Source organism: Dermochelys coriacea, chromosome 11, assembly GCF_009764565.3.
Source record: "Dermochelys coriacea isolate rDerCor1 chromosome 11, rDerCor1.pri.v4, whole genome shotgun sequence".
NCBI classification, from domain to species: domain Eukaryota; kingdom Metazoa; phylum Chordata; order Testudines; family Dermochelyidae; genus Dermochelys; species Dermochelys coriacea.
The window spans coordinates 60762758-60790720 of record NC_050078.2 but is presented as its reverse complement, the minus strand read 5'-3'; the positions used below and the strand labels follow the sequence as shown (position 1 = coordinate 60790720).

The following is a 27963-nucleotide window of genomic DNA, read 5'->3' as shown; positions in this document are numbered from 1 at the left end:
TGTTGTTTTCTTTGTTGGGCCTGTCTTATAGTAGGTGACTTCTGGGTACTCTTCTGGCTCTTTCAATCTGTTTTTTTCACTTCAGCAGGTAGGTATTGTAGTTGTAAGAACGCTTGATAAAGATCTTGTAGATGTTTTTGTCTCTGTCTGAGGGATTGGAGCAAATGCGGTTGTGTCGTAGAGCTTGGCTGTAGACAATGGATAATGTGGTGTGTCCTGGATGGAAGCTGGAGGCATGGAAGTATAGCGGTCAGTAGGTTTCCGGTACAGGGTGGTGTTTGTGACCATCGCTTATTAGCACAGTAGTATCCAGGAAATGGACCGCTTGTGTGGATTGGTCTAGGCTGAGGTTGATGGTGGGATGGAAATTGTTGAAATCATGGTGGAATTCCTCAAGGGCTTCTCTTCCATGGGTCCAGATGATGAGGATGTCATCAGTGTAGCGCAAGTAGAGTAGGGGCATTAGGGGACGAGAGCTGAGGAAGCGTTGTTCTAAGTCAGCCATAAAAATGTTGGCATACTGTGGGGCCATGCGGGTACCCATAGCAGTGCCGCTGACTTGAAGGTGTATATTGTCCCCAAATGTGAAATGGTTATGGTTGAGGACAAAGTCACAAAGGTCAGCCACCAGGTTTTCCGTGACATTAACGGAGATACTGTTCCTGACAGCTTGTAGTCCATCTTTGTGTGGAATGTTGGTGCAGAGGGCTTCTACATCCATAGTGGTCAGTATGGTGTTTTCTGGAAGATGACCGACGGATTGTAGTTTCCTCTGCCGGGAACAGATCAAGAAAGCAAGCAATCCAACTCCTATAGAGTTAGTAAGTAATCTAGCTAGAAAATGCGTTAGATTTTTGGCTTGTGACATTCACTGTGCTGGAGGGAATGTGTATGCCTGTTTTTGTGTCTTTTTGTAACTTAAGGTTTCGCCTAGAGGGATTCTCTATGTTTTGAATCTGACTGCCTGTGATATTGTCTTCCATTCTAATCTTACAGAGTTGTTCTGTTTTTTGTTCTTCTAATAAAATTCTGTTTTTTAAGAATCTGATTGGGTACGCAAAAGAGTAAATGGACACAAATCTGACATCAGGAATCATAACATTCAAAAACTGGTAGGAGAACACTTCAACCTCTCTGGCTGCTCAGTAAAAGATTTAAGGGTGGCAATTTTGCAACAGAAAAGATGTAAAAACAGTCTCCAAAGAGAAACTACTGAGCTTGAATTAATATGCAAACTAGATACCATTAACTTGGGTTTGAATAGAGACTGAGAGTGCTGGGTCATTACACATGTTGAATCTATTTCCACATGTTAAGTATCCTCACACCTTCTTGTCAACTGTCTAAATGGGCCATCTTGAGTATCATTACAAAAGTTTTTTTTTTTCTCCTGCAGATAATAGCTCATCTTAATTAATTTAGTTTCTTACAGTTTGTATGACAAATTCCACCTTTTCTGTATGTGTGTACATATATATATCTTCTTAATATGTTCCATTCAATGCATCCTATTAAGTGTGCTGTAGCCCAGAAAGCTTGTTATAATAAATTTGTTAGTCTCTAAGGTGCCACAAGTACTCCTGTTATATTTTTAATACAATTGCATAGCTAACTTTGCAATAGCCATGTTCGCTTTCTTGTGAGCTGTCAGAGGTATTTACTAGAAAGATTCTGATCTTCTCCTGATTACCTAGGTGATACCAAACACAAAAGATGTCTGCTTTGCCTCAGCAGTTGAATGTTTACAACAGATCAGGTAATCCTTTCACTTTATCCCTCTGACTTGCTTCTCCTGCTCAGAATACTGCCTCAGCCTAAGGCTTTGTCTACACTGGAACTTCATGGGCAAAAAAACCCCAACATCCCCCGAACAACAACAGTTTTACAGACAAAAAGTGCTGTTGTGAACAGTGCTTTGTGGGCAGGAGCATTCTTCTGCCAACAAAGCTGCTGCCGCTTGTTGGGGGTGGAAGTTTTTTTGTCGGCGGGAGAGCTCTCTTCTGCCAACAATCAGCAGCTACACTGCGTGCCTTTTAGCAGCACAGCTGAAATGGTATAGCTGTCGCTAAAAGATGGGTAGTGTAAGCAAAGCCTTAATTTAGTTTGTGATCTTCAGTTTGCCTCAGGATGTTGTTGCCATTCACATTGTAACAAGAAGCCTTGAAAGACTTTTCAGTCTTTCTGCCAAAAACGTTCACTCTTCAAAGTGAGGAGGTGGGTGAGCCCTTTTGTGTGGGGGCACTTGGTATCTTTTAGGCAGGTCTTTGTAAGCTACCTTGACAAAAACAAAAGGGAAAAGATACTTAATCAATTGTGCATGTGCTTTTTTTATTTTTTTTAAAGCAGTCAGGACAAAATGGCGTATTTATGGAGAGTTTTCACAGCCAACGGGCTGAAAAAAGACATCTCAATTGCTGGTTGTCTTGTTTTAAAAATGACTTTCTTCATTACTGCCTCTCAGTCTTTTCAAACAGGAAGCATTGATTTAAAATAGCTTTAAATAACATTATTTTATGTTCAGTAATATCTCGATCTGGTTCACTTGCAATTCAGTATGCTGTGCAGCTGGTATATTCTTAGAAATGGGCAGCTTTTGATGGCTGTGATGCAAATATGATCAGTGGCTGTTTTGAAGGGTTCCGTCTTTCTAGAAAAGAAAGAAAAAACACAAATGAACAAACTGTCTTTTTTTATTTAGTTAAGTCGATTTGCAACTATTCATTGTAATCCTGATGGTTTCCTTTACCAATAGTACAACCTTTACCCCATCTGACAAACTGAAGGTGATCCAGCAGACTTTTGAGGAGATCTCTCAGAGAGTGCTTGACACTCTTCAGGAAGACTTCTTGTGGTCAATGGATGACTTATTTCCTGTTTTTCTCTATGTGGTGCTACGAGCCAGGTGAGCGGTTTTAAAGTATTGTGAGAGAACCCACAGACCAACTAAAATTGTTTCCTGAATGGGAATGTTTATTAAAGTTGAAACAGAACTGTATTCAGTACAGCTGGAGGGTCTTAAGGGTAGTCTGTTAGTGCAGGTAGAGCTGTTAGCTGAACTAGTTAGGGTTGCTAAAACAGTTCAGCCATTTCTGAGAAAAAGGCTGGAAAAAACATTTTGCCCATTTAAAAAAAGATTCTTAAAGTATAAAAGGCTAGAACAAAATATAATAGTGACTTTTCCTCATGTGACAGGATAAGGAATTTGGGGTCTGAGGTGCACTTGATTGAGGACCTGATGGATCCGTATCTCCAGCATGGGGAACAAGGCATCATGTTCACTACTCTGAAGGTGAGTATGAAGTGTACACATCAACTGTCTAAAATTCCTATTGTCCTTTCTCTGGCAGCTAATAATCTTTGTACTCCTTCCTACGGCAATGGCCACAACTAAGCCAATTTAAATGTCAATGAAAGTTAGCAACAAATTCTTTCAACCACTTCTAACACCATCCCCAGATAAAATTTCAAGGTAACAAAGCCCTGTTAATGCTGGCTATTAATAAAATGGCATGTACATGTACAAAATCACTTCATGTTGCTCAGACTTAAACTTAGTGGGCTGGTTCTGATCTCTCTATCAGCAGAAAAATCATATTCCTGGTATAAAGAGATTTGAATATGCGGCTCCTGTGATTACTGCGCTCTCTAGTGTATAGTAACAACTGATGTTCTGTTCTCGTGTGCAAGGGTTCCAGGTATGGAAGTTGGAAGTGGGATTGTTTTTATGTCCTGGTGCAGCAGAGGGGAGGTGAACACTGCCGTTAAAATTCTAGGTGAAATATCAAAAAAATCTTTTTTTGTTAAATTAGTAACAACACAATCTGTCTGGTTCTTAGAGATGTGTTGCTCATGTCGATTCCATTCTAGGTGTGCACGTGTCCACGTGTGCGGTCATCCGAGATTTTTGCCTTAGCTGTATCCATAGGGTCAGCTGGGCACCCCCTGGAGTGCCGCACCTCATATACATCGGTGTATATGAGGTGCCACTGGCCCTACACCTCTGTTCTTTCTTACCGCCCATTGTGGTTAGTTGGAGCGCCTTTCCTTATGTAGCAAGGGCTCACGGCTTCTCCTCTTCTGACTTCGAGCCTTAAGGCCTTGTAAATAGCTGTTTATAGTAGTTAGTGTTAAGTATTTGTTAAGTGTAGTTAGAAGTTAGTCTAATCGGGGACTTCGTCCCAGGCGGGGCATGCCCTGGTCCCCAGGTTTAAGCCCTGTGTGGACTTTAACAGGCCTATGCCTGTAAGTGACCCCCACAGCAGCTGCCTCAAGTGCTTGGGGGAATCACATGTGAAGGACAAGTGTCATGGCTGCAAAAACTTTGAACCCAGGACCCAGGAAGAGCATGATATTCATTTGAAGGCTCTTGTCTGACCGGCTTCCGAGCCATCCCGGCCAGATTCAACCCCTGGTACCTCGGCCTCAATGCGCAGTGCACCACAGTCACTGGGCTTCACCCGGCACTGCTCCCCGTCACCGGTGCCCAAAAAAACCCAGAAGAAGCATGGCTACCCAGGACCAGGCAAGAAAGGCCAGGGGGCATCGGGCAAAGGACCCAGTTTGGGTCGCTAGCCACTCTGGAGTCACGTGGATGTGCCTTCCCAGTCGGGTCCCTTAGCCCCTTAAAGGATTCACCATCGACTCCTTGGACGGGTTGGGAACCCAAACTTGTGACATTGATGCCTTCCCAAGCTCCCCCGGCGCCAAGAGAGCAGATGCCTCCACCCACACCGCTGGCCCCGCATGTGCCGCAGGAAGCGGCAAAGGCTCCCTACAAGGGCAAACCAGCCACCAAGACCCCCCAGAGGGCAGTTGAGTGCCGCCGATCCCCTGAGCAAAGGCATCACTCTCCGTCTCTGTGCCACAGATCTCCAACATCACAGCCCAGATCCTCTGGGGCTTGCCCTCAATCACCGGCACCATGTTTGCAGTCCCCACCATCTCGACACGGATCACCTAGGGGGAGGCACCAGTCACCGTATCACTGGCGCCGTTAGCCCTCCTGCTGGTCTTCCTCTAAGCACAGATCTCAAGTCATCCACTCCATGGGAGCACTCTCCGTCGCGATACCAGTTGCCCCATTACCAGTCCCCCCCCAACACAGAACGGCAGTTTAGCCCGAGACTACACCGGCATGATTGGGCACAAGAGGCTGCGTCGACTTCTATGGCACCACCTTGGTAGCATGGCTGGACCCCGAGTTGATGTTGGAGGGAGTTCCCTTTGCGGCCCCGTCGCTGACCCTGGTCTCCATTGCTTCAGACCTGGGCTAGGGAGCCCACCTGGCAAGCTCAGCACCCAGGGCCATTGGTTGTGGGACAAGCTGGCCCTCCATATCAATGTCAGGGAGCTCAGAGTGGCTCACCTGTCCTGCCAAGCTTTCTTACCCCACCTGAAGGGCAAGGTAGAGCAGATCTTGACAGATAATACTACCGCAATGTATTACATCAACAGGCAGGGCAGAGCTAGGTCATCAGCCCTTTGCCAAGAAGCTCTCTGCCTTTTGTGACTTCTATGTGCCGCATGCCGTTCATCTGGTAGCCACGCACCTGCCCAGGACCAGGAACATATTAGCAGATCACCTCAGCAGGATCTTCTTGTCTCACTTCGAGTTGTCACTCCATCCAGAGGGGATCAATATAATCTTCCAAAGGTGGGGGACTCGCTGGGTGGACCTGTTCGCATCCAGGCAGAACAGGAAATGCCATGTCTTCTGTTCAATCTGAGGGATGGACAGGGGCTCCCTGTCAGATGGGTTTCTCATACTGTGGTCAGGGGTTCTAATATATGCCTTCCGGCCAAGATCAAGCAGGACAGGGTGAAGGTTATACTAATAGCCCCCGTGTGGCCTCGCCAGCACTGGTTTGATATGCTGCCGAACCTTTTAGTAGCCACCCCGCTGCAGCTGCTCCTCTGGCGAGATCTACTGTCCCAGAACCATGGCAGCTTTCTGCACCTGAACATGGCAGCACTACACTTGACAGCATGGCTAAACGCAGACAAATGGGAATGCTCGGCCCATGTTCAGCAGGTCTTGGTGGGTAGCAGGAAACCCTCCACCAGAGTGGCTTACTTGGCCAAATGGAAAAGGTTCATGTGCTGGACCTCGGAATGCCATATCCGGGCTTCGCAGGCCTCACTGCAGGAGGTCGTAGATTACTTTCTGCACTTCAAACTTCAAGGTTTGTTCTTGTCATCGATCAGGGTCCACCCAGCCACTATTGCGGCCTTCCACCCTCGGTTCCAAGGCAGGTCAGTCTTCACTCATGATATGACGACCCGTTTTTTGAAAGGTCTGGAGCATCTCTACCTGCATGACTAGGATCCCGTTCCTCTCTGGGATCTGAATGTCCTGCTGTCGAGACTCATGGGTCCCCTCCTCAAGTCCCTGGCTTCCTGTTGTCTCCTGCTTCTCTCCTGGAAGGTTTTGTTGCTGGTTCCAGTAACGTTGGCCCTCAAGGTGTCCAAGATCAGGCTGCTTACTTCAGAACTGCCCTGTATGATATTCTTCAGATAAGGTCCAGCTGTGACCACACCTGTTGTTTCTACCCAAGGTTGTTTCCCAGTTTCTTACTGGCCAGGACATATACTTACCTGTCTTCTTTCCAAAGCCTCATACATCAGATGATGAGTGCAGGCTGCACGCGGTGGATGTTAGGAGGACATTGGCCTTCTATGTAGACAGGAAAAGGCTGTTCCGTAAGTCGATGCAACTGTTTGTGACAGTGGCAGACAGAATGAGACGTCGCGCAGTGTCTACTCAAAGGATTTCATCCTGGATCACTGCCTACATCCGCTTACTGCTATGAGCTGGCAAATGTGCCTCTGCCGGCACTCATGATGGCTTACTTGATTAGGGAAAAGGGGTCACCAACAGCCTTCCTGGCACAGGTTCTAATCACAGATCTGTAGAGCCACTACCTGGACATCTCTCCAGATGTTCGCGTCCATGCACTCAGCAAGCTCGAGACAACACTGGGTTTGAGCAGTTTTGAAAGCTACATGACCGTGAACTCTGAGCCCACCTCCATGGACACTGCTTGTAAGTCACTTAGAATGGAATTGATATGAGCAAGTACTTGAAGAAAAACCGGTTACCTACCTTTTCGTATCTTGTTCTTCAAAATGTTGCTCATGTCCATTCCATTACCCGCCCTACTGCCCCTCTATCGAAGTTGCCGGCAAGAAGCAACTGAGAGGGTGTAGGGCCGGCAGTGCCTGATATACCGCCATATGAGCACAGCACTCAGGGGGCGCCACAGCCGACCCTACAGATACCACTAAGGCAAAAATCTCCAAAAACCATGCACGTGGGCATGTGCACACCTAGAATGGAATGGACATGGAGTAACACATCTCGAAGAATAAGCGTGACAAAAAGGTAGGTAATTGGGTTGTGGTTTTTTGGTTTTTTTTTTTTTTTTTTTTTTTTTGCCATTGATATGAGTATTTTCCCAAAGTTTCCAGTTGCTACCCACCTAAACTATATATGAAACAGTTTTTTAAGAACTGAATGGCTGCCTAAGCTAGGGCTTTTTTTCTAGCTACTCCTAGGACGTTTCATTGTAATGTCTGAGTATCCGGAGTCCCAAACCATCCTCCCACTCCATGAGGAGTTAAACACAATTTGAACTTAAAAGCTCAGACCTTCCCCCGATACTTCATGACATTTCACAAGATTGCCGCACGGTGAATGTTGTCACTGCACAACTGATCGCAGAAAGTCTAACTTCCTGGACTTCTTGCGGGGGGGGGGAATTAAACCTATATATGTAGCACATTTTGTAGGTTAACTGGAGGGGGGGGGAATCATGGAAAGTAGTATTTTTAAATTAAACTGAATTTTGTTTCAATTCAGGCTTGTTACTACCAGATTCAACATGAAAAGCTCACCTAGATCGCCTCTGCAACGAAAGTAGATGAGTATCTACTGAGTGGAGCTTCAGCAACATCAGTGTTCTTCCTTAGAATGGCACTTACAACAGATATATGTGGGTATTGCTTCTGAACTCGTATAAAGATTGGAAAAAAAACAAGTACTGAGGCCATCTAGAGGAAATGACAGAAGCAGAAAAGTAATACTTAAACTTGGCCTGTCCAACAGTTTCCAAGAAGAGAGACTATTTGCTGGTCTAAAGGAGGGATTGTTTGTTCTTCCCAAATTAGCAGTGTTTTTAAAAGGCATGATATCAACTTGGAGTTCATATGCAAAGAGTAGTCTGGGCATACGGCTTCTTAGACAATGGGTTTCTGGTTTTCCTGAATCTACCTGCACTGACCACAGATTCCTTTGAAAGGATTACATTGCATCATAGAACCACTCTGTGTCTTCCTGAATTAAGCTGCTAACTATGTTTGTTTCTGGAAAAGGGAAAAAAGAAAAGTAGCTATGTTAGTATTTATAATAGGCAGTTTACAGAATATCTGTCTGGAAGGGTTCTGATTGAATCATTTGTAGCAGGATTGCTGAAAGCAGCCCTTAGTTGCTGTTATGGAAATCATCAAATTGACATGGGCTCCTTTACATCTGTAGTGGTAAGAACATATCCTTTTTATTTAATTAATTTCATAAACAAAAAGCACTAGCAGGCTTGAATTTAATTGCTGAATTTGGTACTTTTAAAGTTTTTTTGCAGAGCTATTAGTTTCATTGTTCCTAGCCTTGCATTCTAAGGCCCAAGGATGAACAATGTGCAGGCTGTTTTTGGAACAGTTTTCTTGTGAAGTCCATGCTGCAGGAGAATGAGAACATGTTTTAAACTAAGTGACACTAGATTTGGATTGAGATTTTTGACTCACTCCATTATGTTGTAGTTACTTGGCAAGGGAAAACTCACTATTACATTATCAAAGGTATTGTAAAACAAAAACTTAATCTCAGTGTTTGGTTTTTATGTGTGTGCATGTTCTCTTGTAGCTTACATTTATATTGATTTATACAAATAATGCCAATGAACATTTGGATACAATGGGTGCTGTTCTTTACCATGTCTGACAGAAAAGTGGGAGATATATGAAATGTTCTCATGACTTATCTTGAATTAGCATAGCAAAGGCTAAATCGGTTTTTGAAATCAGAATCATGGCTTGTGTGTTGACCCTTTAAAAAACCGAAACAAAACTGTTGATTGAAATGCTGTTGGGAGCAATGACTGTAACGTAGCACTTTTCATAATAAAGTAAAGAGTATTTGTCTTTTGAGACTGTTTTTGTGGATGGTTGGAGAAAAGAAAATTAAAAGGTGTAGCAAGAGTATTTAAAAATCTCATTTAATATAACACCTAATGCTCAGAGATAGTTCTTCTAATATCTTTTTTAAAAGGTGTCTTTTTAATACAAATGATATCAAAGATGTACTTAGAGAAAATATTTGTTAATAATTAAAATAACTATTTTTGATCTAAGTAACATGTTTCCTACTGAATTTAAAAAACCTCTTAAGGGACAGGAGCTTTTGGAATGGAAGACTGCAGTGTATGGATTTTTTGTTTTGGCTTTTTTTTTTTTAGAGTACCTTACAACCATTTCTTCTTTGAGTAGATTCAGCTGTGTGTTCCATATGGTTGTGCGCATGCCCATAGCACCAAAGCTGGAGAATTTTGCTGAGCAGTACCCGTAGGGATGATTCTCGCACCCTGTGGACCTAGCCTCTCTCCTGGCAGCTAGAGTCCAAGATCTGTGGGGTGTTTTCACCTCATGTGTTAGAGTAGGTGGCTGCTCTGTGTGGTGCCCTCACCAGGATTCAGGCATTGTACTCTATTCCCATGCAAGGTGCTTGTTGTGCGTTGGTGAGGAATACGTTAAGGAGTGGTGCTCTGTCTGTAAATCATTCAAAAAGAGGACTTGAGCGAGAGACTTTCATGGTTGAAGCAGCACCTTCTGGAGCAGGCCCGCTTGAGACCCGCTTCAGCACTGAGATCCTTGTCGGATCAGTGGTAATCTTTAGAGCTGGAAGTGATGCCGCTCCACTTTCGGACTCTGGTGTTCCCCCTAAGAGGAAGAGGAGTTATTCTCCCCCCCCACTGGTGCAATGAGGAAGAGGTCCCATAAGACTAATTGGAACAACTCCACGGCTTGGGGAGACGCTTCCTCATCATCTAAAAGGAATACTGACTGGCACCATACTTCTTCTGGCATGTGGGATGGAGTAGGTCTGTCTAACTGCTCTCTAGTACAACACTAAGATCAGGGAGAGGCCATACTGTAAACACCAGTTTTGGCGACGGGGTGTCCGAGTCCAGTACTGATCACATCTGCACCAGTGCCTACTGTTTTGATGCTGGTGGCATATTGAGCGGCATCTGACCTGCTGTGTCTGACTATCCACTAGTTCAGGAGTTTTCTTTTTCGAGTGCTTGCACATGTCCATTCTAATGCAAGTGTATGCGCACACCAAGCCCAGTCACTGGAAAATTTTCCAGTGTTAGAGCTTCTACTGCTTCATCCTCTCTTGTGCCCTTGGAACTTTCTGGATGCATTGCAGAGCTATTGGGTTTGTCAGCACCACAGCTCTCACTGCCCTGGTCCCAGATTGTAATTGAGGCTGATGCTGTGTCAAACACCAAAGGCTCCTTCAATGCTGGTGTGCCCTTCGGCTCTGTCATTGCTATAGCAGCTGATCCCGTTATCAAGTTTGGTACTGCCCTTGGCCTCTGTGCCAGTACTGCCTCCTAATACTGGATGGGAGTGTATCTCACTTGGTTCTGCCAATGCCGATTCTATATTCCCTCATTGGCATTAATGCCGCCCCTGTGTTGCAGTCTGGCTGAGTCCAATTGTTTGCTTGCCCCATCAGGGCTGGTTCCCCCATTGTCCCAGAGATTCTCAGACTCCTTGAGATCCAGGTTAGGGTCGTATTCCCCTTTGTTGCCCTGATAAGCACTAGAGACTATCCTCGGATCACCATTGGTACTGAGAATGGCATTGTTCCCTCAGTCAGGAGAAGAGCTGTTTGGCCTGGTGCCTACTGGCCACCAATACCTTATCTGTTTGCCCAGGAGCCTCCTTGGAAGTTCCCAGATCTTTGAGGTCCCATTCTTAGATCCACTCCGCAGTGAGATCACCAGTCCCATTGGGGGTTTCCTTTCTCAGATCAGTTACAAGCAACTGCTGAGCCCGTTCCCTCTGGGCTTCCAGGGTTATCCCAAATGGATACTGGGGTTCAAGAACAGGACCCATCATTGACGCAGCAAACCACTTCTTCATCCTCTCTGGATGACTTTTATTGTGCTGGGCTTGCCCTCGATGCCTGAGGACTTTAAGGCATATCGGTACCTCCTTAGACATATTGCCACCACCATAGGCATTCAGGCTGAATTTTCTGCAGGAAAATATGCATAAGCTGTTGCATATTGTCCAGTCAATCGCTCCAGAGAGAGAGTAGCCCTCCTGATAAATGAGGATCTCTTGGATCCTGCAAAGGCCATCTAGAGTGTTTCTGCTTCATTGCCTCCCATGGCAAAACATGCAGTAAAGCGGTACCTTTCCCTGTGACGGGGTGTGCCTGGCCCTTTGAGGCCTCCTCCTGGAGGCCCTGTAGTTCTTCTACACTCCATCCCAGGAAGGAGCATTGAAGGTGGGTCTTCCACCTCTGTCAGCAAATACATCTGATATGTGAGATTCCCAATGGTTACCCTGGCAACTATACTCCCTATGTTATATCACAGTAACTATTTTGCTGTCCTGGCCATGGGCACTGACTCTGTAGGTGCTCCGGGGCTGGAGCACCCAAGGGGAAAAATTAGTGGGTGCTCTGCACCCACTGGCAGCCAAGCTCCTCCCCCCGGCTCCCCACCTCCTCCTCCTTCCCCTGAGCATGCCGCATCCCCGCTCCTCTGCCTACCTCCCAGCGCTTCCTGCTTGCTACCGGCATGCTGGGAGGGAGGGGGAGAAGTGGGAACGTGGTGTGCTCAGGGGAGGAGGCAGGGAAGAGACAGGGCCAGGGCAGGGATTTGGGGAAGGAGTCCAAGTTGGGGCAGGGACTTTGGGGAAGGGGTTGGAATGGGGACAGGACAAGGGTGTGGCCAGGGGCAGAGGCAGAGGGGAGTCCAGCTCCCACCAGCGGGAGCAGAAGTCTGCACCTATGCCCTGGGCTTTCAGGACATTTATTTCCACGTAGCAATTCTGAGCAACAGGAGATTTCTCCAGTTTGTTGTGGTGGACTGGCACTATCAGTACACCATGCTCCCTTTTGGTCGGTATTCTGTTTCCTGGGTTTTTACCAAATGCATGATTGTGATGGCAGCATACCTTAGTAGGAGGGCAATTCATGTCTTCTTTCCGTATCTGAACAATTAGTTACTGAGGGGCAAGTCCAAAGAAGAAATTCTCTCTCTCTCATGTTTAGTTCATGCTACACTTACTTGATCCTTTAGGTCTTGTCTTAAATAGTGGGAAGTCAACATTGGTTCCAAGTCAAAGAATCAAGTTCACTGAGGCCATTATAGACTGAGTTCGAGAGTATTTCTGCTAACTGACCAATTCCACATGGGTTCGCTGTGTATGTCTGGGAGTGCAGTTTCAACCCTCAACCACAGCACACGTATGGCTGCATGCACACAGGTAACCAGTATGTTAGGTTGTACCTTCGTCCACTTCAAATGTTGCTGAAGTTGGTTTATCATCCGAATCGTCGTCCCTTGGACAGACTGGTCTGACTTGCCTTGCCGATCCTGAGCTCCTTACAGTGCTAGATGGTTCAGGGCAATGGGTGGTAGGGTGTTCGTTGCTTTGAATCTCCACCAACCAGGACTTTGGACACGATGTCTCCTTAATAAGTTGGGGAGTGCATCTGGGATTCTTGAAAGTTCAAGGCCTTGATTGGAACAGGAAGCTTCTCTGCATATCAATTTTCTGGAGCTTTGTGCCAAATACAGTGCCTGTAATGCCCTTAAAGATTACATCAGGGAAGAGGCAGTACACATTCTTACAACAGTACCACCATGATGTATTATGGGAACAGATGCAGGAGCACTCTGCAGCATGCTGTGTCAGAACGTGATCAGGGTCTGGCAGTTTTGCACTAGGGAAAACATTACCCCTGTGGCCAATCATTTACCTTGCAGACCACTTCAGCAGAAATTTCTCCCTGAATCACGAGTGGTCTCTGAAGTCCAGCATCCTGCAGTACATCTTGACAGTTTGGGACATATTGATGATTGGCCTATTTGCCTCATGAGACGATAAGAAATGCTGTCTGTTTTGCTCTCGAGGGGATCTCAGTCCAGGCTCCAACTGATGTCTTTCACCTGAGCTGGGAATAAGCACTCTGGTAAACTTTTCTTCCAATTCTGACCATCCCTCAAGTCATTCTCAAGCTGAGATGAGGAGGAGGAGGAGGAGGAATGATGTTTGGAGGCTGTCTGGCAAATCTTGCTTAATAGTAGAAAGCTTTCCACCTGAGTGTCCTGTTTGGCCAAATGGGAGCAATTCTTGATATGATTGTTAGCCTGGGGATGTCAACTGATGCTGGTTTGTATTCAGAATATCTTGGAGTACCTGCTATACCTTTTAGTCTTCTGGTATTGCACTTAGTTTGTTGAGAGTGAATCTGGCAGCAATTCTGGCTGGCATCTGGCAACAATTCTTCCACCCATTCATGCGAAGTCAGTGGTTTTCAAACTCCATGCCAGTGAAGTTCTTGAAAGGCATCACTCATCTACACCTGCTGGTTAAACTGGTTCCTTTGTGGGACCTTAATGCTGTCTTAATGGCTCTTATGGGACTTCCATTTGAGCCTCTGGCAACTTTCTCTGTTTCTCTGTTTCTCCCTTGTGTGTCAGAAAATTGCTTTCCCTGTGGTGGTAACATCTGCAAGGAGAGTGTGAGAGTTGCAGGCTTTGATGGCAGAGCTTCCTTGCGTGCAATTTTCCAAAGACAAAGTAACCCTGTTGCTCTGCACCCTAAGCTTTTTATCTAAAGTGGCTTCTCAGTTTCACATGAACCAAGTTATATAGCAGTGTTTTTTCCCTAAGCTACGTTCAAGCCCAGATGAGCAACATCTTCACACATTGGATGTCATGCAATATTTAGCTTTTTACCTGGATAAGACTAAACATTGCCATTCATCTCGTCTGCCTGTTTCATATGCGGGTAAGCACACTCTCTTCAGACTGTTTCAAGGAGGATAACTCCCTTGCATCATGACAGCATACAAAGTAGCTCAGACTGTGTCTCCTCAAAAGGTACAAGATGATTTCACAAGGGCCCTGGCAATGTCGATGGCTTTTCTAAGGGAGGTTCCTATATTGGATATTTGCTGGGCTGCCACTTGGTCCTCTGTGCATACATTTTACAAACCACAATGCCATTATTACTGCATCCTGATCAGATGAAAACTTTGGGAAGGCAATCCTGCAGTCCTTGTTTAAATAGACTCAGAGCTCCACTTCCTGCTAGTATTGCTTGAGTCACCTACATGGAATACATAGCTGCATCTAGTCAAAGAAGAAAAAATGGTTACTTACCTGTATTATAACTGTTGTTCTTTGAGATGTGATGCAGACATGTATTCCATTTCACAACCCACCCTCTGTCTCCTCTGCCTCAGAGACTGTACTTTTAACATTCAGTGTGAAGGAACTGAGGAGGGTCTGGGTGGCACTGCCCTCCTATAGACAGGGGCAGGGCTAGGGCCACAGGGTGCAAATGCTGCCCCTACTGGTAGGTAAATTTCTCCAGCTTTGTCTGGGCATGTGCACACTTTATAGAATACCCATCTGCATAACACCTTGAAGAACAAGTCACAGTACAGGTAAGTAACCATTTTATCTTGCGCCTGTTGATTCAATAGAAAATTAATCAGAGCTTTATTTGGCTACAGTTAATATATTTCCTAAAATTAAAATGTATTTTAAAAATGAATTTTGAAAAGTGTTGAAAAATACTTGGCATATTTTTTGTGTGTGTGTGTGTCTTCTCTCCCTGCCCCCAGTGGCAGTGATGCTATTGTCCCTAAATGGTGCGAGGTTGAAAAGTTTAGTTTTAAATTGTTGCATGCCACTTTACTGTAAGCTGACTGACAAACTATTCCTAATTGCAAAACTGACACCATGAAAGCACACGTTCTCTGCAGATTTTCCTTTCCAGAAAATGTAAAAATTGACAGCGAGATCCAGCACAGGATCCAGTGCGCAAGTGCTTCCTTTGGGAAATTACTCCAGTGCGTTTTCACAGACCATGACCAACGGCAGGACCACAAGATCCAGGTCTATAAGACAATTGTTATTCCCACACTCCTTTATGGATGTGAAACCTTTCAACAGCACCTCAAGAGTCTGGAGAGGTGGTACCCACAATGATGCCTTTGGAAATTCCTTCACAGCAAGTGGGAAGATCACTGCACTAACATCAGCATCCTCGCTGAAGCCATTTTCCCTAGCATTGAACCAATGATCCTCATGCACCAATTCTGCTGGGCTGGACATTGTGTGCGGATGCCAGAGTCTCACCTCCCAAAACAAGTCCTTTTGCTCTCTGCTCACCCATGGTGGTCAAAGGAAATGCTACAAAGCGTATCAAGACAACTGATGTGGACATCACAAGCTGCGAGAGCACGCCACCAACCAACCCCAATGGTGCCATGTCCTCCATCAGGCAGTGGCCTATTTCGAGGAGAAGTGCCTTGCCTTCAAAGCTGGAGAGAGAGAGAAGGATGGAAAAAGTAAACTTTCTCCCAGCTGGCAGCTAGCTCACCAGGAAATGTCTGTACCTATTGAGGGCAGATCTGTGGTTCCAGGATCAGACTCCTGAGTTGTCTCAGGACCCATATATAAATCCATGGTAGAGATCATCCTCAAATTAAGGGATTGCTGCTGATGATGCCAAGTTACTTTGTTTTTAAAAACCATTAAAAATATTTAGTTTCGAGGAACTAGAGATGGTAGGCCAACTCTTCCTAATTATTTCTCTTCTGGCACCTCCTGGACCTGGCTCCCACTATTTAGTCAAAGGGTTTCTTTGCTTGTCCTTGGGAGATAATAGCAGAATCCTTCTGGAATTTCTTTGATTAGATGTATATTGTTACATTTCGAAGTATTCTGGCTATACCACTCATGTAGCTATATCAATATTCAGCAAAGGTGCAAACAAGTTTGCAATGACTTAAACAAAATAAAAGTAATTTAATATCATTTTGCATCAATATAGAGGTCTCCTGCCCCTCCTCCCCATGATAACTATTTGATTATTCTTTCCTAGAGAAAGGTCCCCATCTAATGTCTGAAAGCAAGATAAGTGCTGGGAATGGGGAGGTGGAAAATGTGGGAAGGTTACTTTATACCGCTTTGTAAGAATCTTACCAGCAGAGGAAGTGGGGGCTACTGATCTGCCATCTTCTGACAGGTGTGAAGTCCAAACATTTATAGTAAATATAGGGAAGTAGAGCTGACATTTAAACCACTAAAATCTGCAAAGTAATTAGAAAACTTGACAAAAACTGACCACCTCCCATCTTTCTATGTAATGAAAAGTCCCCCCATTTTGTTATACTTTTCTAAATAAGGCCAAACTCTCCTCTTTTCCCCTCCCTCAGGGGAAGCCACATACATGCACCAGAGGGCAGGATTTGGCTCAAAATGTTTATAAAGGGCTATTCTGTTTCACACTCCTATACATACTGTCTCCCTAATCCTTCCTCAGAGATATACCTGTATTTCCTCTCTACTTCAAAACTTTATCATGATACTGCTGATACTTTATATGTTATCAATATATCTGCCTATCTTATACTGTCTGTCCATCAACAGCTTACCTAAGATTACACTGAAAAAGAGCATGCTACAACAAAATCCAAATGTTCCCAGCCTGGGTGCAATTGATATACCTGAATCTCCATTCTACCAGCCTATAGAACTTGCAGTGCCTGATACAAATCAGTTTCTAGATGGACAAAACTTTTGCTGTTTAGCATTTACATTAACCTATTTTTATACACACATTCTTGATTATGGTTAGCCGAGACCAATATTGTTTGCAAATTTTATGCTTTTGTTTCTTCTCCTCCTGGGTGTGAAAATTTCTCTGGGAAAATACCAAACAAGGTGTCAATAAAGAATATCAAGATAAAGCCAAATATGTGTACAACTTCACAATTAGAAATATTAATTGAGCTTCAATGCAAAATTCTGTTCAGCTGTTATCTCAGCCTTGATAGAGTAAAATATTTGTGTAAATACAACAACACACTTTCATATTCATACTAGTAAAGGCACTTCAGAGCATTCAAGCTATGTGCCCCCCACTGAGGGAGCTGTAGGTTCAGCAAGACAGTGGGCTTTTCATATGGATAAACTAACTAGCCAATCCAAGAAACTGGTATTCTGGCAGGCTTCCTGTTTATGTACAAGTCCAGAAGATGAAAGACATTCCTGTCCGTCCAAGCATAAGGTTGATGCAAGGTCTGCATGGTGCACTTCAGAAAATAAGATGATGACATTTGAAATGGAGGACAGCTGAAGCCAACTACCATATTTTGAAGTCCTGTCAAGGATACTTAAATTGTAATATGCAACTCTGGATACCCAAGCTAATGGTTGTGTTGAACAAGTCAACATATAATGACTATTAGTATTTATGGATCATTTCCGTATAGTTTTTTTTTTAAAGGAAGAAGATACCATTGCAACTTTATATACAAACAGAAAAAAAATCTATTTAAAATGTAAGATTTCATTTTTTGAGAGCAGAATTCTCAAACATAGCAAAGACTCCTTAAACTATAATAATTAATAATAATTTTTGGCTCTAATGGCATTTTTCATTATGGATCTTAAGAGTGCTTCAAATCTTTTATATATTTATCCTTTCAGCATACCTCCGAGGGAGGAAAGTATTACTCCATTTTATAGTTACTGACAAATTCCCACGTAGTCTTCGATCATCCTAAATACATGTCTTTTTAGTAAAAACATTTATAAACCAATTGTCCTCTACTTTCTCCTCCCTTTCCCACCCAAAAAATTATATTTAAATAGAAGAAGATCAAACTTTTATGGGCGGTTCCAATGTTATAAGTGACTCATTTAAACAGAATCCTGTTGCCTTATGGTGATTAAAAATTAGTTTTTAGCCTTGTGGCATTACCAAAGGGATTACTTTCTTTTCTCTACAAGTACATTCTGGGGAAGTCAAATAAAAATGTTGTTGTTTAAACATCTTTACCATATGTGACAAAGCACTGTCCTTGCCTCCGTGGGTCCCGCGTTTCCTGGTGGATTTCGCTAGCCTCAGAGGCTCACTGTGATCCTCCACGTAACCCTTCTATCTCTAGAAACAAGGGTCACAGTCTACTGAGCCATTTTCATCATAAGCCAGCGAGGGAGGTGAGGAGAAGTCATCCTTCCTTGCACAGTCTCTGTTGTCTCCCAGTCTCAGTGATTAAACAGGGGCCAAAGGTGGGGAGGGGGAGCCCGGGCCCACCGTCTACTCCGGGCTCCAGCCCAGGGACCCTAATAGCATCAGCTATGGTAGCTGACCTTTTAGAAACATGACACGTACAATTCCCTGGGCTACTTCCCCCACAGCAGCCCTCACTTCCCCAAGCTCCACTTCACCCTTATCTCAGGGCTTCCTTCCTTGTGCCTGATAGGGTGTGTACTACTCAGCCTCTCCAACCACGCAACTTCTTCCCACAGCTCCTGACATGCACTCCCACCTGACTGACTGGGAGGCTTTTAACTAGTTTCAGCCAGCCCCGATTGGCTTCAGGTGTCTCAATCAACCTAGCCTTCTCCCTGCCTTCTGGAAAGTTCTTAATTGGCCCCAGGTGACTTAATTGAGCTGGAGCAGCTGCCATTTCACTGATCCTGGTACCAGGGATTTGTTTAGCCTGGAGCGAATCTCTCTCTCCCCCCCGACTCTCCCATAGCCTTCTAACTTGGAGGGAGGTGGGAAGCTGCTACTCCTGCTGCTGGGCTCTAAGCTCTTCCTGCTGCTCCAGCTGCTCCCCTGGCTGGGCCAGACACCCCGCCCCTGTTCTCTGCCACCTGGTTGCTGGACCCCCTACTTTCGGGTGCTGCTACTACTCCAACTGCAGCCCCGGCGGGGGAGGGGGAGTGAGGGACCCCAGCCGCTGCTGTTGTGGACGACACCACCACCTGAGAGGGGTCCTTTCTGCCTGCCTGGACCACCACCTGGAGTTCCTGGAGCAGCTGCTGCTGCTGTGGAGTCTGCTGACTGGAGCAGCTGAAACCCGAGGAGGAGAAGAGGACCATCTACTAGTGGGGGAGCACCTGGAGACTTTGCAGACCACCGTGGAGGAGGCTTAAGACTGAGTAATTTTCAAACTGTGCTCTTGTGGTGGGGGTCTTGACTGTGTTTCCAGGGACACAAGGGATGTGGCTTGGAGATGCTCCCCAATCCATCTGTGTGTCCCCCCAAACCCCACCACTACTACCACCACCGCTGGCTGGATACCATCTGCCTCAACTCCTGCCTCTGGACTCAGCTGCTTGCTTGGCTTGCCACGCCCTATTTTCACCCTTTTGGGCCAGAAGCAGCAGCCAGCTTAAAAAAAGACTTGTGCAAGCGCACATGGGTACATGTGCCCCCCCCGGACTGCCTACCCCCCAGCTTTGCCCTTTACTACCTGCCCCATTTCTCACGTGTAGCTTTGCCCTACCTTTTATCCCAGACCCCCTTACTAGCTTCAGTTTGTTTGCCTGCCCCGCCCATTTCCTTCTGTAGCCTTTGTTTGTTTGCCCCGCCCCAGCCTCTGAAGCTAGCCCCTTGGTTTCCCTGTTCTACCACCAGACCGCTTAGCCCCTCGCTCCGTGTGCCCATGCGCTTGTGCAACTCCCCATTTTAGTTGCAACCCTCTTCACTGCACCCCCAATGTTGTTGTAACCCTCCCTCCCCTAGTGCACCAAGAGGAGCTGGAATTCCACCTTGTGTCAGTGACTGACCCCTAACCCCTGATTGCCCCCCGTCCAGCCCACCCCTTTTGGCGCCCTCCTCCCCTGCCTGCAGCCTAGGGGGGAGGAGTGGTCGACCTGCTTCCCCTCTCCCTTGCTCATGATGGCAGGGATGAGACGGGTGGGACCCCTCCAGCAGCCCAAGCTCCCCCTCCTCCGCCTACCTCTCCGTCACCTCCCCAAGCTTCTACCTCCGCTGCCGAACCATCTGCCATTGCCTCCGCTGGGGCACCAGCAGCGACGGGCATTGGGGTGACCTCCACTGCTGCCACATCTCTCCCCCCTCAGATTCGGGGGGAGCCCCCCCAGCCGGCAGGAAGGGCCAGGGGAAGAAGGGGAAGGGCCCCGCTAAGAAGACCAGGCCCTCCGTGGCAGGGGCTGCCCCCAATGCCCCGGCCCCACTGCCGGCTGTGGCGTCCCTCCCCGCTGTTCCCTCCACCAGCTCTGTGGGTGTCCCTCCCCCGGCCCCCAGGGCGTACGCCCAGGTGGCGGCAGCCCCCCCGCCTGCCGCTACGTCATCTCTCCTGCCCACCGCCTCCACTACTATCTATAGCGGCCGGGGCCCCTTTCCCACCATGACCAGGAAGCACGGCATCCGTTGCCTCCTGGTGCCCGCCTTGCCCCACGTGGAGACCTATGTGCGGGGGTGGTGGGGTCCACAGCCATTGTGGCGGCCTCCAAAATGTATGGCAAGGTTGTCGTCTTCTTAACATCGGAGGCCGCCGCCCAGGAGGCGGTGGAGAAGGGCCTGGCTGTAGGGGGCGTCTTTGTCCCCTTAGAGCCGCTAGAGGACCTGGGCGTCCGCCTGGTCCTGACCTCCGTCCCTCATTTCTCCCCAATGCCGCCCTGTTACCCGCCCTTTCTACCTTGGGGAAGCCCATTTCTGTCATCAGCCCTCTCCCGTTGGGCTGCAAAGACCCCGCCCTCCATCATGTCCTCTCGTTCCGCCGGCAAGTGCAGCTTCAACTGCCGCTGGCGGCGCGTGAGGGAGAGGCGCTGGAGGGGTCCTTCCTAGTCCCCTATCAGGGGGCCCATTACCGGGTGCATTACTCCACGCGGGAGGCCCGCCTCTGCTGGGCGATGGGGCACGTCCAGAGGGACTGCCCCTTGGCTGGCAAGGAGGAGCATCCAGGACCCCCGAGCCCCGGCAGGGTACCGGCCCCATCATCGCCAGCGCCCCTGGCTGCCCAGCGCCCGAAATCACCCCTCCTCCTTCCCAGTCCACCATTGCTCCCGCTTGGGCCTAAGGGGCACCTCCCCAACTATACCCAGATGAGCGGGAGAGCCCCGCCCCCGCTGCTTGCAATCTGGCAGGGCCTGTGGAGGAGGGTGCGGCAGGGACACTGACGGGCATGGGAGAGGGCCCGCCCCCAGGGGAATCTTCCCTCTCTTGTGCTGCCCCACCGTTATCCCCTCGAGTCCCTGAGCCATCGCCTCTGCCCCCTGACACGACCCCTGCTAGCCAGCCCCCGGATGATGCCATGGAGGGCTGGGCCCTAGTCCAGGGGAAGCGGGGCAAGCGGAAGGCTCGAGCTCCGCTCCTCCTATCTGACGCGGAAGCCCCCCGAAAGGGGGGCACCGATGCCGAGCCTTCCGCTCTACCCACGGGCGTGTTCCATCCACCAGAGCCGGCTGGGGATGACATGGCAGCACTGGAAGGCAGTATCTCCCCTCCCCAGGAGTCCCTCCCGTCCAAGACCCCTGAGGCACCATCTGAAATCCCAGTGTGCCCCGAAGCAATCATCGCATCAGGTGCCAGTGGGGAGCATCCCGGGGTGGCGGAAAAGGATTTCCCATCCATATATGAGGAGATCGAAGCCCTGGGTCTGACCCCGGTTACCCAGGGGGAGGACGACCCTATGCCAGCGGGCCTCGATCTGGACGATTTCACTACCGCCCCCCTTCCCCCATGTTTCCTCCCCCTAACTGTTGCTTCTGCTCCCACCTCCGAGGAGCCCCTGGACTCCTCCATCAACCCAGCTGCAGAGGGCACCCAGCTGAGAGCCGCCGAGCCTGTTGAGGCGACGGCCAGTGACACGCAGCTGGGACCTGAGCCACCAGGGGCACCCCTCGTTGGCGAGGAGCATTCGACTTCCTTCCCGGGAGAGGGCCCTACGGAAGAGAGTTCACCTCCTGATGCCGTGGCTGCCAAATCCAGCATAGAGCTTGCGCCCGGCATCACTGAGAGCCCTCTCCCCGCCCAGATTCTCACCTCTAACCCTGCCCCTATCCCGTCTACCTCCCGAGATGTTACTGCCACCCCTGGGGCTGTCTCCTTCCCTTTTCCAACAGATGACTCCCAGGGAGCGGCCTTTGTGTTTACCTGTCTCGACCCACTAGGGGCTGCTATCCTCCCTCCACCGCCCCCTATCACCCCAGCATTCAGGTCAACCCATCAGGAGCCCCGTCAGGGGTCTGCACCCTGTCTGCCCGTCTCGGTGGGCCACGGGGCTGTAGCAAGGGCCCCGTCGGGAAGTAACCAGACCGTAACCCCAGCCCCCCATGCACTGCGAGAGGAGTTGCGGGAGTTTCTAGAAGACGTCCGTGGCTCCCGCAACAAAGTACAGCTTGCTCTCCAGCGATGGGGGGACTTTAATCAAATCCTCTGGGCCGCAAGGGCCCTCTTGGAGGAGGGTAAAAGGACCGGGAGGCAGGGCGCCGCGGCCTACCAGCAGGTTCGCCTCTTCCGTGACTCCTTACTCGCCTACAGGGTGGGTCACTGACTGCTGCGCAGCCCGTCGGGAGCTGCGAGCGTCCCTGCCGGCGAGGATCCCCCCCTTAGCCCTCCTCATGGCACCCTTTACCATCGCAACATTGAACACCCGTGGCTGTAGGATGGGTCTCCACAGGTCCCAGGTGCTCTCCTTCGGGAGGGGGGGTACTCTGTGGTTTTCCTGCAGGAGACCCATACGGATCTGACCGCCGAAGACAGCTGGCGGCTGGATTGGGGGGACAGGGTCTACTTTAGCCACCTCACAGTTCGTACGGCTGGAGCAGCGATCCTGTTCTCCCCCGACCTATGGCCCTAGGTGCTGGGAGTTGCCGAGGCTGTGCCGGGTCGCCTGCTGCACCTCCGGGTCCGCATGGAGGGGCTCGTAGTCAACCTCATCAACATCTATGCGAGCGAGCCCGGAGCAGCTGCAATTCTATCAGCAGGCGTCCGCCTTCCTCGGCATCTTGGATCCTCATGAGTGCCTGGTCCTGGGAGGGGACTTTAACATCACCCTTGAGGAGCGGGACCGCTTGGGGACCGAGCAGAGCCTGGCCGCCGTCGCCGTCCTCTAGGAGATAATCGAACACCACTCCCTGGTGGACGTCTGGCGCGACCACCACCCGGATGACACTTCCACGTTCACCTTTGTCCGGGTGGAGGCCCATCGGTCGTGCCTCTCCCAGTTGGACCGCATTTATTTATCACGCTTTCATCTTTCACGAGCCCACTCCTCCAGCATCCGGCCGGCCCCTTTTTCTGACCATCATATAGCCATCGTGACAGCCTCCCTCTGCGTGGAGAGGCCGGGGCCGGCCTATTGGCATTTTAACAACAGCTTGCTGGAGGATGCGGGCTTCGTGGCGTCCTTCTGGGAGTTCTGGCTGGCCTGGCGAGGGCAGCGACGTGCCTTTCCCTCGGCGCGGCGGTGGTGGGACCTAGGGAAGGTGCGCGCCCGGCTCTTCTGCCGTGACTACACCCGGGGCGCCAGCCGACGGAGGGATGCAGCGATAGAGCAGTTGGAACGGGAGGTCTTAGAGCTGGAGAGGCGTCTGGCCGCCAGCCCCGAGGATCCACCCCTCTGCGGAGCGTGCCGGGAGAAGCGGGAGGAGCTCCGGACCCTCGCAGACCATCGGGCCCGGGGTGCCTTTGTTCGATCCCACATCCGTCTCCTTCGGGAGATGGATCGCGGCTCCCACTTCTTCTACGCCCTGGAGAAAAAGAGGGGGGGCTAAAAAACATGTCATCTACCTACTGGCAGAAGATGGCACCCCCCTCACGGATCCGGTGGAGATGTGCGGGAGGGCGAGAGCCTTCTATGCAAGCCTTTTCTCCCCGGATCCGACCGATCCTAATGCTTACAGAGTGCTCTGGGAGGAGCTCCTGACGGTCAATGCGGGCGACCGAGACCGGCTAGAGCTGCCTCTCACTCTGGCCGAGTTCTCGGAAGCCCTCCGTCGCATGATCACCAATAAATCTCTGGGCATGGACGGGCTGACCGTGGAGTTCTACCGCGTGTTCTGGGATGTCCTCGGCCCAGACCTAGTCACCGTCTGGGCCAAGTCTTTGCAGAGCGGGGTCCTCCCTCTTTCGTGCAGGTGAGCTGTGCTGGCCTTATTGCTGAAAAAAGGGGACCTCCGCAATTTACGAAATTGGCGTCCCGTCTCACTCCTCAGCACAGACTAAAAAGTCCGTGGCAAAAGCCATCTCGCTGCGGCTAGGGTCCGTGCTGGCGGACGTGGTCCACCCAGACCAGACCTACGCCGTCCCAGGCCGCAGCATCTTTGACAACCTATATCTGGTCCAGGACCTATTGCAACTTGGTTGTAGGAATGGTCTGTCGTTTGCTCTCCTGTCCTTAGATCAGAAGAAGGCGTTCAACAGGGTGGATCACGGGTATCTCCTGAGCATTCTGCAAGCGTTTGGCTTCGGACCCAGGTTTGTGAGTTTTCTCTGGGTGCTGTACGCCTCAGCAGAGTGTTTGGTCAGGCTCAACTAGACCCTGACCGAACCGGTCAGCTTTGGGCGAGGAGTACGGCAGGGGTGCCCCCTCTCTGGCCAGCTGTACGCTCTGGTGATCGAGCCCTTCCTCTGTCTCCTCTGAAGGAGGTTGACAGGGTTGGTGCTGCAGGAGCCGGAGCTGTGGCTGGTCCTGTCGGCGTACGCTGATGACGTGCTCTTCGTGGTCCAGGACCCGGGCGACTTGGTGTGGGTGGAGGCTTGCCAGGCCATCTATTCGGCAGCCTTCTCCGCGCGGGTCAACTGGGTCAAGAGTTCTGGCTTGGTGGTAGGGGACTGGCGGCAGGCGAGCTCCCTCCCACCCGTGCTTCAGGCCATCCAGTGGAGCACGGGTCCGCTGCTCTATCTCAGCGTTTATCTTTCTGCCACGCATCCCTCTCCGCCGGAGAACTGGCAGAATTTAGAGGGCGGGGTGATAGAGTGGCTCCGGAAATGGACAGGACTACTCTGGTGCCTCTCCCTTCGAGGGAGAGCGTTGGTGCTTAATCAACTAGTCCTGTCCATGCTCTGGTACCGGCTCAACACCCTGGTCCCGGCTCCGGGTTTCCTGGCCAACCTCCGGACATCGATTCTGGAGTTCTTTTGGTCAGGACTGCACTGGGTCCCTGCAGGGGTTCTCCATCTACCTCTGGAGGAGGGAGGGCAGGGCCTAAAATGTCTGCTTACTCAGGTCCATGTCTTCCGCCTCCAGACCCTGCAGAGGCTCCTTTATGGTGCAGGTAGTCCGGCATGGAGCATACTGGTGCACGTCTTCCTGCGCCACTTCTGAGGGCTCCGATACGACCGGCAGCGCCTTTATCTCCATCCGAGAGATCTTCCGCGAGATCTCTCTGGGCTGCCGGTCTTCTACCAGGACCTCCTCCGGACCTGGAAATTCTTTTCAATGACCAGGTCCGTGGCGGCCACTGAAGGGGCAGATCTCCTCGCGGAGCCCCTGCTACACAACCCCCAGCTCCGTGTGCAGGTGGCGGAGTCCTGCTCAGTTTGCCAGAGGTTGATCCTGGCAGAGGTCACAAGAGTCGGAGACCTCCTGGACTATGACCGGGGTGACTGGCTGGATCCCTTGACGCTCGCTCAGTGCATGGGGCTTTCCAGACCTTGTACTCCCCGGCGCATACTTCAGGAGGTGAAGGCCGCTTTGCCGCCTGCTGCTCGGGTTCATCTCGACCGGGACTTGCACAAGGGCACACCCCGCCACCCGTTACCCCAGGCCCGCCGGACCTTTTAATTGGAACCCTGCCCTGTGGACCCAACCGACCCCTTCACTAGAAGCCGGCTGCACGAGATGCAGCCAGTCTGCTTTCAAACCGCGCCAAGAAAACATCTCTACACGCTCGTGCTCCACACCCTTCATGCCCTCACCCTCATGTCCCGCCCCGATACAAAATGGCGGGACCTTCTGCCACCTTTGGAGGGTGAGGAGCCCAGGTGGGCCAGCCTATATTCTACTTTAGTCCCAAGGCCCGCCGGGGATGTCAGTTGGCGGTTCCTTCACGGAGCCGTGAGCACGGGCGTGTACTTGGCGCGGTTCACTTCAATCCCAGACACCTGCCCCTTTTGCGGCGTGAGGGATACCCTGGCACATGTATACTTGGAGTGTGCCAGGCTGCAGCCCCTATTCCGGCTCCTCACCAATATTTTATTACATTTTTGGTTGCACTTCTCCCCTCCCCTCATCTTCTCATTTATGCACTCCCTATCCGTGGCCCCACAAAGTCACGGGATCTCCTGGTCAACCTTCTCCTGGCCCTAGCTAAAATGGCCATCTATAAAACCAGAGTGAGGAGGTTGGCTAATGGAGTCTCCTGTGACTGTGGGGCCTATTTCCTATCCTCGGTCCGTTCACGTATTTGGGCAGAGTTCCTCTGGGCGGCGTCCTCTGACTCCCTAGCCTGGCTGTTTAAAAATAGCCAGAGCCTCGCGAACCAGCTGAGCGGCAGCGAACCAGCTGAGCAGCGGGGACAGCAGAGCAGCTCACAGCAGGAGTTTGCCTGGGAGTTCGCCTGGAGTGAGCCCAGTGAGGCTTACATCTTGCCAACGTCTCTGAGGAAGCTCATAGTAGGTAGGTGATATGGAAGGGGGGGTTCAGCTGTTGTGACCTGCACTGGATGTGCCATGTTTGTCTTTCTTCCACAGGACAGAAGCGACTTTGTCTGTACAAAGTGCAAGCTGGTCTCCATATTGGAAGAGAAGATTGAAGGTCTGGAGCAACAGGTAACGACCCTGCGTTGTATACGAGAGACTGAGGATTTTCTGGACCAAACTCAGGATAGCCTTCTAGGGGCACAAAGCTCTAAAGATATAGAGCAGGTTGCACAGAGGAGCCAAGAGGCCAGTGAAGAAGCTTGGCAACACGTGACCTCCAGAAGAGGTAAGCGGAATGTCCGGGTTCCAGTAACACAGACACAGGTAACTAACCGCTTTCATGTTCTCTCCACAGGTACCATTGCGGAGAGTGGACCAGATGATATGTCTGGGGGGAGAAAGCAGAAGGAGACTCCGCTGGTTGGGAGGCATGAGATGCGATGTCCTGAGGTTGGGGGTTCCACGACCACCACTCCCAAGAGGAGAAGGCGGGTGGTGGTGGTCGGGGACTCTCTCCTCCGGGGGACTGAGTCATCTATCTGCCGCCCTGACCGGGAAAACCGAGAAGTCTGCTGCTTGCCAGGGGCTAAGATTCGTGATGTGACGGAGAGACTGCCGAGACTCATCAAGCCCTCGGATCGCTACCCCTTCCTGCTTCTCCACGTGGGCACCAATGATACTGCCAAGAATGACCTTGAGCGGATCACTGCGGACTACGTGGCTCTGGGAAGAAGGATAAAGGAGTTGGAGGCGCAAGTGGTGTTCTCGTCCATCCTCCCCGTGGAAGGAAAAGGCCTGGGTAGGGACCGTCGAATCGTGGAGGTCAACGAATGGCTACGCAGGTGGTGTCGGAGAGAAGGCTTTGGATTCTTTGACCATGGGATGGTGTTCCATGAAGGAGGAGTGCTGGGCAGAGACGGGCTCCATCTACGAAGAGAGGGAAGAACATCTTTGCCAGCAGGCTGGCTAACCTAGTGAGGAGGGCTTTAAACTAGGTTCACCGGGGGAAGGAGACCAAAGCCCTGAGGTAAGTGGGAAAGCGGGATACCGGGAGGAAGCACAGGCAGGAATGTCTGTGAGGGGAGGGCTCCTGCCTCATACTGGGAATGAGGGGCGATCAACAGGTTATCTCAAGTGCTTATATACAAATGCACAAAGCCTTGGAAACAAGCAGGGAGAACTGGAGGTCCTGGTGATGTCAAGGAATTATGACGTGATTGGAATAACAGAGACTTGGTG

General features: G+C 49.8%; 1 protein-coding gene across 7 annotated transcripts in view; it reads left to right on the top strand.

Moving 5' to 3' along the window:
* ALS2 (alsin Rho guanine nucleotide exchange factor ALS2) overlaps nucleotides 1–27963 on the top strand; it is a 103583-nt gene that overhangs the window by 57762 nt on the left and 17858 nt on the right. For 6 of the 7 annotated variants that reach the window (XM_038421678.2, XM_043505595.1, XM_038421679.2 and 3 more), the window contains 4 exons: nucleotides 1695–1756; nucleotides 2753–2902; nucleotides 3193–3289; nucleotides 7859–9195. In XM_038421678.2, the coding sequence (XP_038277606.1) occupies nucleotides 1695–1756; nucleotides 2753–2902; nucleotides 3193–3289; nucleotides 7859–7897 (348 nt within the window). In that variant the 3' untranslated portion in view covers nucleotides 7898–9195. Of the gene's footprint in view, nucleotides 1–1694; nucleotides 1757–2752; nucleotides 2903–3192; nucleotides 3290–7858; nucleotides 9196–27963 lie in introns of those variants that run through there. The other variant, XM_043505598.1, reaches the window with a different exon arrangement.